At 42.9% G+C, this 8649-nt stretch overlaps 1 protein-coding gene and 1 long non-coding RNA gene across 2 annotated transcripts; one reads left to right on the forward strand and one right to left on the reverse strand.

Annotated features, from left to right (window-relative positions):
* Positions 1 to 1505: 1505 nt before the first annotated feature.
* LOC118479157 lies at positions 1506 to 4535 on the forward strand. Its single transcript, XR_004859507.1, has 2 exons — positions 1506 to 1542; positions 3932 to 4535. It is a non-coding gene; the product is annotated as an uncharacterized LOC118479157 (long non-coding RNA).
* Positions 4536 to 6870: 2335 nt separating this feature from the next.
* On the reverse strand, positions 6871 to 8223 carry LOC101848568 (fibrinolytic enzyme, isozyme C-like). The gene is made up of 2 exons (XM_005091486.3): positions 7513 to 8223; positions 6871 to 7230 (listed from the first exon to the last, which is right to left on the reverse strand). The coding sequence occupies exons 1-2, from the start codon at positions 8221 to 8223 to the stop codon at positions 6937 to 6939; spliced, it is 1005 nt and encodes a 334-aa protein (XP_005091543.2). The 3' UTR covers positions 6871 to 6936.
* Positions 8224 to 8649: the final 426 nt, after the last annotated feature.

The raw sequence follows: 8649 nt of genomic DNA on the forward strand, positions 1-8649 counted from the left end.
ATGTGTCATTTAGAAAAATGTGCAAATTTAATGCGTATTTCTGATTGGTGTTAAAATTGTTCAAAATGTACCCAGAAATGGTATTTACGTCTGCTTTTGATAAGCCTTGATATCGCCAGCAAGCTTTAAAAATGTATAAGGTAGGCCCATTTGTTTTCTGTCTTATTTTTTAAAATTTATTATTTTTTTTGTTCGTTTACTTTTGTGCTATCCCAACAGACAGATCGAGATACTAGATACACTATGTGAAGAATACTGACAAATGACAAAATGAGTTACTTCTCGCAGTCCACGAATGGAGATTTGGGACAAAAATCGGCACAGGGGTCAAAGTTGTAGATCATTAACGGATGCCATTTTCTTCAAGCATAACATTTCTTTTATCATTTCATACAAATACATTGTATCAACTCAGACAATAAATTTGACGTGTCTATGTCCATAGGGCTCAAGTCTGAGAAGTAACTCACTTTGTCAGCACGCCTCACAAATGTTTCTCGCCGGCCACTCGGGAATCGAACTTGGGTCTCCTGCGTGCAACAGCAAACCTCCTAACCGCTACACCACAGACGCTGGTCTATAGCGTCTTTGGGGGCGTCAAACAACGAAAATAGTTGATTGTTATAGAAAGGAGAGTCTTGTGACAACAATCCCCTTGATTATTTCTATTGTTGCTTTGTTAGGAACATTTTGTCTTTAAAAAAATTGGTACGTGTTTTAGGGCGCTCGCAACTGCAAAAGGTCATAACTTGAGCGTGCGGTACACATTAAACATTTTCAGTGTTTAGAAACGTTTGAATTTTGCCTGGGTGGCGGTCGAAGCCTACTCTTATCAATTTTAGACCACTAAGGGTTCTTAAACGTGCGCAACGTGCACCCATTGGATGAGAGGCGAACACATTAACCGCTTGGCCACGAGGGCATCCACTAGCTTGTCTCATAGTTGAATACTGACCGGTGAAGAAAACATCATTCTATGCAATTTCATTTTTTAAAGTCGTCATCGACACCATTTAGATCACTTATCATCATCATCATCATCATCATCATCATCATCATCATCATCATCATCATCATTCGGTGCCTTGCCGACTGGCGTGGGCGATCATGGACCTCCACTTCCATCTGTTTTTCGATGCAGCAATGGTGTCTGTTGTTCTTGCTGCTCCCAGCCATGTTGTCATCTTGTCCAGTATCTTTTCCCTCTGTCTGCCTCTGCCTCTCTTTCCATCAAACTTTCCTGTTGTTACAATATTCTCTAATGCTTCTTTCCGCATTGTGTGTCCGAAGAAATTTGCCTGTCGTTTTCTTATATTCGTGATAAGCTGTTTTCTATAATTTGCTTCAACCAGGACTTCTTCATTTGTTTTTCTAGCTGTCCATGGGATACGTAGCATGCGTCTTATGAACCACAACTCTGTCGCTACAATTGTTCTTTCCAGCTGTTTATTGATTGTCCATGCTTCGCACACGTATAATAGGATTGGCTCGATGTAACTTTTCAGTACTCTTTTCCTCGTTTCCAGTGACAGATTGATGTTTGTTAGTATCTGTTTCATCTTGTGGAAGGTTGCTTTTGCTTGGCAAATGCGGCTTTTAATTTCTGTGTGACATCTACCATCTGATGATATAATGGTCCCCAAATATTTAAAATGTTGTACTTGCTTGAGGGTGGTATAATTGATTTTGATATTGCATGTTGGGATTGGAGTATTTCTGCTTATCACCATCGTTTCGGTTTTCTTGATGTTTAGGCTTAAGCCCATGTTGTCACTCCCTTGTACGATGACATTTAATAGATTCTGCAGGTGTTCTTCATCTTCTGCTATTAGGACGTGGCATCTGCATATCTTTGTTTATATTTTGTTCCCCCTATCGAGATACCAGGCATTTTTTCTATATGTCTCATGATATTTTCACTATACAGGGAGAACAAGTCTGGAGAAAGTACACATCCTTGCCTGACTCTTCTTTTAGTCTGTATGTATTTGCTGATGTCGTTTTCTATTCTCATTGCAGCAGTTTGATCCCAGTACATGTTTTTGATAATCCTTTAGTCTTTCCCGTCAATGTTAAGAACTTCCAGCATGTCGATGATCTTGTCGTGCCTAACTTTGTCGAATGCCTTGGTGTAGTCTATAAAACATAAATGAAGATCTTTCTGAACTTCTAGGGCACGTTCTATTGTTGTTCTGATGACATATTTGGCATTTACAGTGCCTTTGCCTTCAATAAATCCACATTGTTCTTGGGCTATTTCTGGGAGAATTTTATTTCGTATTCTCATCATAATTATTCTGAGTAATATTTTTGTTATGTGGCTCATGAGGCTGATGGTTCGATGCGTTTCACATTCGTTTGCATTAGGTTTCTTTGATAAAGCTATGAAAATAGATTTTGACAAGTCTGATGGAATATGTCCAGTGGCATATATGATGTTAAGAAGTTTTGTCAGCGTAGTGATTCCAAAGTCCTCTAAAGCTTTAATCATCTCTGTGGTAATGTTGTCCGGTCCTGCAGCTTTCCCATTCTTCATCTTTCGTAGCGCCTTGATAACTTCTTCTTTCATGATTGGTGGTCCCTCGTTGTTATTTTCCACTCTTCTTTGTTCATCTCTTTTGTCATTGTACAGGTCACCGATATATTCTGTCCAACGTTCTAGTATCTTGTCTTTGTCCATGATGATATTCCTATCCTTTGATTTGAAGCATCCTGTTGATCCACGCGCTCTTGTATGGCACACCTCTTTAATTTTTCTGTGTAGATCTTTTGAGTTCGCATTGGAAGGATTTTCCATTTCTTCACATTCTTCTTTTAACCAGGTCTCTTTTGCTAAATTACATTTGTGTCTGATTTCTTTATGAAGATTCACATATTTTTCCAAACTGTTTTTTTTGTTTGTTCTTCGTTCCTCCATAAGATGAAGAATTTCTTCAGTCATCCATTTCTTCTTTGCTTTTGTTGTCCTTTCTGGTATGACGTGTTTTGCAGCCTCATTTATAGATGTTTTAAGCTGCTCCAATTGTTGTTGTATGTCTTGTATTTCTTCTAAGGGCAGGAATTTGTTCTGTACAGTTATTCTGAATCTATCTTGCATTTCTTTGTTTGACTGGAGTAATGCCATGTTTAGTTTCATACTCTTGTTCTTGCTCATGCGTGGGGGGTTTTTCAATCTGATTTTAAATTTTCCCACTACGGGTACATGGTCACTGTAACAATTTGCACCTGGCCGCGTTTTGACATTTAGCATCCCGTTTTTGTATCTTTTCTTGATCATAATATAGTCGATCTGGTTGCGAGCGCTGTCTCCAGGACTCCTCCAGGTCCATAATCTTCTTGGTGGTTGTTCATAACCAAGTGTTTCCAATAATCATGTCATTCAGGATGGCCCATGATATCAGTTTTTCTCCTCTTTCATTTCTGTTTCCCAGTCCATATGGACCCACTATGTCTTCATGTCTTGTTGCTCCCACTTTTGCATTAAAATCTCCCATGACTATGACAATATCTTGTGATTTACAATGTGTCTTTGCTTGGTTTATTTCATCATAAAACTTCTTTATTTCTTCTTCTGTGCTTTCTGGGGTTGGCGCATACGCTTGGATGATGGTTGTATCGAATGGTGATCCTTTTAGTCTCACAGGCATAACTCTGTCTGATATAGTCAGGTACCCCTTAAGTGTCTTCGATGTTGGCATGTCCATGATGACCGCTACTCCTCTTTCATGTTTGTCGCCTCCTGAGTAAATGATGTTATATCTGTCGGACAATATTCTGCCAGCTCCTGTCCATCGTACTTCACATACACCCATGATGTTAGCATTCATTCTCTTCATTTCTTTCTTGATGTTGTCCAGTTTTCCTTTCTCTAGAAATGTTCTCACATTCCAGGTTGCTATGCTTCTTGTTTGATTTTTCCTTTTGTGAGCAGTATCTTGATGACGATCTGGTGTCCCTTGCTGTGCATGACTGACCCTACTTGATGACGATCTGGGGTCACCTGCTGTGCATGACTGACCCTACTTGATGACGATCTGGGGTCACCTGCTGTGCATGACTGACCCTACTTGATGACGATTTGGTGTCCCCTGCTGTGCATGACTGACCCTACTTGATGACGATCTGGTGTCCCCTGCTGTGCATGACTGACCCTACTTGATGACGATCTGGTGTCACCTGCTGTGCATGACTGACCCTACTTGATGACGATCTGGTGTCACCTGCTGTGCATGACTGACCCTACTTGATGACGATCTGGTGTCCCCTGCTGTGCATGACTGACCCTACTTGATGACGATCTGGTGTCCCCTGCTGTGCATGACTGACCCTACTTGATGACGATCTGGTGTCACCTGCTGTGCATGACTGACCCTACTTGATGACCATCTGGTGTCACCTGCTGTGCATGACTGACCCTACCGGACGAGGCAGTTCTTTCAGAACTCCCCTTTACGTCTTTATCTGTATTTATTGAAGTGATTTATGATCCATAATGTTCTAGGGAAAGAATACAGCAGTGGTTTCCCCTTGCCTTCTGCTGGATTTTTGTACCGTTTACTCCGCTAGCCTTTGTCCAAAAGGACTAACTCACAAGGCAGTGGGGGCAGGTGGCAGGTTTCGGCGCCTCCCTCTCGCCTGACAGTCTCTTTACATGAGCACATGATCACTTATAATGCGGTCAAAAATGCATCACGCAACTTATTGTCAAATATCTTCTTAACTATCGAACACAGACTCTCCATTTTTTGGCACATTGTCTTGTATCAATTTCTCTTAACAAGTGAAATTTTTTTCAAACTCCTGTTAACTGTTTTCTAATAAATTCCTTGATAAATATTAATAAAAAATCCCAGTCGATGGTTTGTACAGATTTTTAAAAAGTTTACAGCTCGGGCAAAATCGCTTTTAAATACAAGCCTGTTTTTTTTCTTCTAAGCACAACATTGTGCTTATTGAACGTAGATTCTGTGTTTAGGCAATGATAGTACATAACAAGATGGGCCACTTCTCTCTTTGAGCCAATTAAAAAAGTGTCCTCAAAATTTGGTGGCGCCCTCTTCACAAAAGCGCACTCTTTGCGAACAGAGTTACCCTACTTGAGTTTTTAAAAATCAAAGTGAAACTAACAAGTTTTGGGATAAATTTCGGAAGAACGCTTTTTTAAAATGGTTACGCTGACAAAAAACCTCTTCCGGAGGAAAGGGTGATGGTTTTCTTTGTTTAATTTGACTTTAGAATGAAAGGCGAGAGGTCATTAAAATTTTAAAAAACTAAAACTCCACACTGAACGTACCCGAACTGCTGATGAACAGCAGTCGATCTGCGCACGCAAGGAGGAGCTATTCCTATTCTTCTTCTGGAAAAACGAAAGAGAGCTTCAAGACAGACTGCAGCGCCATCTGAAGCAAAGAGCATACTTCCTGCGGACACTTTTTTGGCTGAGTGGCCCATCTTGTTATGTACTATCATTGGTTTAGGGAACCTTTGTGCAAAAAAAAAATGTGTTCACTATAAAAATAATTTCTTGTAAGAAGTTTTCCCACTAAAATAAATGTGTCATTGGCGAGCTGCGGGAAGCTCTGTGAACAATCCCATTTTCTGCGTGATGGAGATTTCTAGTATTTTATACCAATTTTTGAAGAAAAGTTTTAAAATGGATCATTAGTTGTTGTGAAAAAATATGTTTAAGTTAAGACAAATTAATACAAACTACTGTGCAAAGTACAGGTGACATTGATTCAACCGTAAAGGAGATATTTGAGGAGAAGTTGCGCCACCAATTTTTGACTGCACAAGTATTTCCTTTTTTTCCCGCCGACGTTTAGGTCAGTTAGGAGGAAGGCTTCGGCACTACCTCTCAGGTTAGGACCAGGGCTGAGAGGGATACAACGTCCCAGCAGACAGACCTGGGCCGAGAGGGATACAACATTCCAGCAGACAGACAAGGGCTGAGAGGGATACAACATCCCAGCAGACAGACAAGGGCTGAGAGGGATACAACATCCCAGCACACAGACAAGGGCTGAGAGGGATACAACATCCCAGCAGACAGACAAGGGCTGAGAGGGATACAACATCCCAGCAGAGAGACCCGGGCTGAGAGGGTTACAACATCCCAGCAGGCAGACCTGGGCTGAGAGGGATACAACATCCCAGCAGACAGACAAGGGCTGAGAGGGATACAACGTCCCAGCAGACAGAACCGGGCCGAGAGGGATACAACATTCCAGCACACAGACAAGGGCTGAGAGGGATACAACATTCCAGCACACAGACCCGGGCTGAGAGGGTTACAACATCGAGGGTTCGAGCTGCAGGACCGACGTTGTGTCCTTGGAAAAGACACTTTGCACTAATTTTCCTCCCTTTACTCAGGTGGGAATGGGTACCCGGCCATAGACAGCGAAAGATCTTGTCAGTTTGTTAGTGTTTTAGTGCCTATAAATGGCTGCTCGCACTGTATGCTTCCCAGGAAGTTGAGTTTCTTTCAGAATACTCTCAGGTCTGCTGGGGTAATAGTATAGATTGTGAAGCGCATAGAGTTTGCTGTTGAGCAGGGATTTGCGCTATACAAATGCTATCTATTATTATTATTATTTAGTTCTGAAAAAAAATGGTGAAATGGTATAGGTTTAACGCCCCTATCAACACTATTAGGTTATTTAAGAGGCGGGGCCTCCTAGTTTAACGTCCGTCTCCGAAAGGACCGAGCCAAGAGGGGAATTCGTGTAAAGTGCCTTTCCCAAGGACACAACGTCGGACCGAGCGGAGGCTTGAACCCCCGAATTTAGTTCCGAGTGAGCGTCGGTAAATCTATGGTAACAAAACAAACGAGAAAACAGCCACGAGAGAAAAGAAGAACAATGGCGATTTAAATCATTATTGATTGAATTTATTGGCAGACATTTCTTTTGTCGCCCAATGTCGCCAAAGACATCAGTTTTTAAACACGCCAGGGGCTTTCGATCTGATCCAACCCAGATAGGCAGAGACCCTGGTGTAGACGCTGGGATAGTTCCCGCTGCAAGTGCGCTCCCCCCAGGAAGTGACGCCGGCCAAGATGTTATGTCGTGGTCCACACATCATGGGTCCTCCACTGTCGCCCATACAGGCGCTCGGTCGCTCCCCGACTGGAGGACTGGCGTCGTGCACACAGATGTGTTTGTCCGTGACTCCAGCTCCGTCCCACAAGTCGTTACATCGCTGGGAGTCGATCTTGGTGATGTTCACCTGAAGAATAAATATTGATTTATAATAATATTACTGCATGTATTATTTTAATAGTATTTCTTTATTTTACTCAAATCAATGCTGTTGTTAGTATTATTGTTCTTGGTATTTCTGTTATGACTGTGTTTCATCTTCTTCTTCTTCTTCTTCTTCTTCTTCTTCTTCTTCTTCTTCTTCTTCTTCTTTAATCCGCAGACAGGAAAAAGAGGCTAAAACAGCACCTGGACATGGATGGCTGGTGCCTCTATAAATAAATCATTGATGGTCAAGGTCAAGGGTTACCTCCTTCAGGGTTGTGGCCTCTTGGGCTGCCTGGCCTGTGCCGATCATCCCCCAGCCGGCCAGCACGCATTCTGTGTTGAGGAAAGATGATCCTTCCGCGGCCATCTCAGCGACCTGGACATTCTTGTTGAGAGTGGCTGGTGTATCAAGTTCGAGGATCGCGATGTCGTTGGGTATTCCGAAGTCATTCTCCTTGTAGTTCTCGTGGATGCTTATCTTCACCACCCGTCGCACGGACTCGTAGGAGGTTTCGCTGTCCAGTCTGAGCGCTCCAAGCTTCACCCGGAGTTCGCTCAGCTTAAGGCCGGTGAGACAGTGGGCAGCGGTGAGTACATACTTCTCATGGATGAGAGAGCCTCCACAGATGTGCCTCCAATAAGAGAAGAAAAAGCTCCTCTCTAGCTTCTGGAGAGAGGTGATGTACGGGTGGGAGTACAGCTCTGCCGCTTCTCCGTTGATGATTCTCTTCTCACACAGGGCGGATGCCGCCAGGCACAGCAAGATGGCGGCGACTAGCTTCATGACGTCACTGACACAGGGACACATAGGTGGCTGGCTGTTGGACTGTTGGACTGGTGTGGTTACTGCAGCTCGCTGACAGATGATGGCTCCACAGAACGATGTCCGCCTCTTATATACAGCCGGCGACGTTGTCGGAAAAGGGTAGATGTGCTCTGTTTCTGTCCACGTGTGTTTTATATGGCATGCCATAAACGGTTCTCAGCAGCAATTTATAAACTTAACAAAAAAGAAATCTTCAGAGTAATAAATGCATGTTCTTAAAGAGAACGACCCTACCACACTCAGTACAGTCCCTCGCATCCCCCCCTCCCACCACCTTCCTCCTCTCCCCTCCCCCACCTTCTCCCACCCCCGGTTTCTCTTTTTTGCCCCCATTCTCTTAGCAACTGAGAATGTTAATTTATTTTCCATCAAAAGTTCCGAATGTAACAAAGTGTGAGTGTCCAACAGATGGGATGTCTGTCGCTCTCTCTCAGACACATAAAGGGCACCAGGAGAAAATGAGAAAATACGATATGTCAGTTTTTGGCATTTTGAGAAAAACACAAAAAAGAAACGCTTGACAGACCACGTTTTTTTATAGTTATGTTCCCCACGACCTCCCCCCCCTCTCTC

The sequence above is a fragment of the Aplysia californica genome, unplaced genomic scaffold, assembly GCF_000002075.1.
Source record: "Aplysia californica isolate F4 #8 unplaced genomic scaffold, AplCal3.0 scaffold00030, whole genome shotgun sequence".
Taxonomy (NCBI): domain Eukaryota; kingdom Metazoa; phylum Mollusca; class Gastropoda; order Aplysiida; family Aplysiidae; genus Aplysia; species Aplysia californica.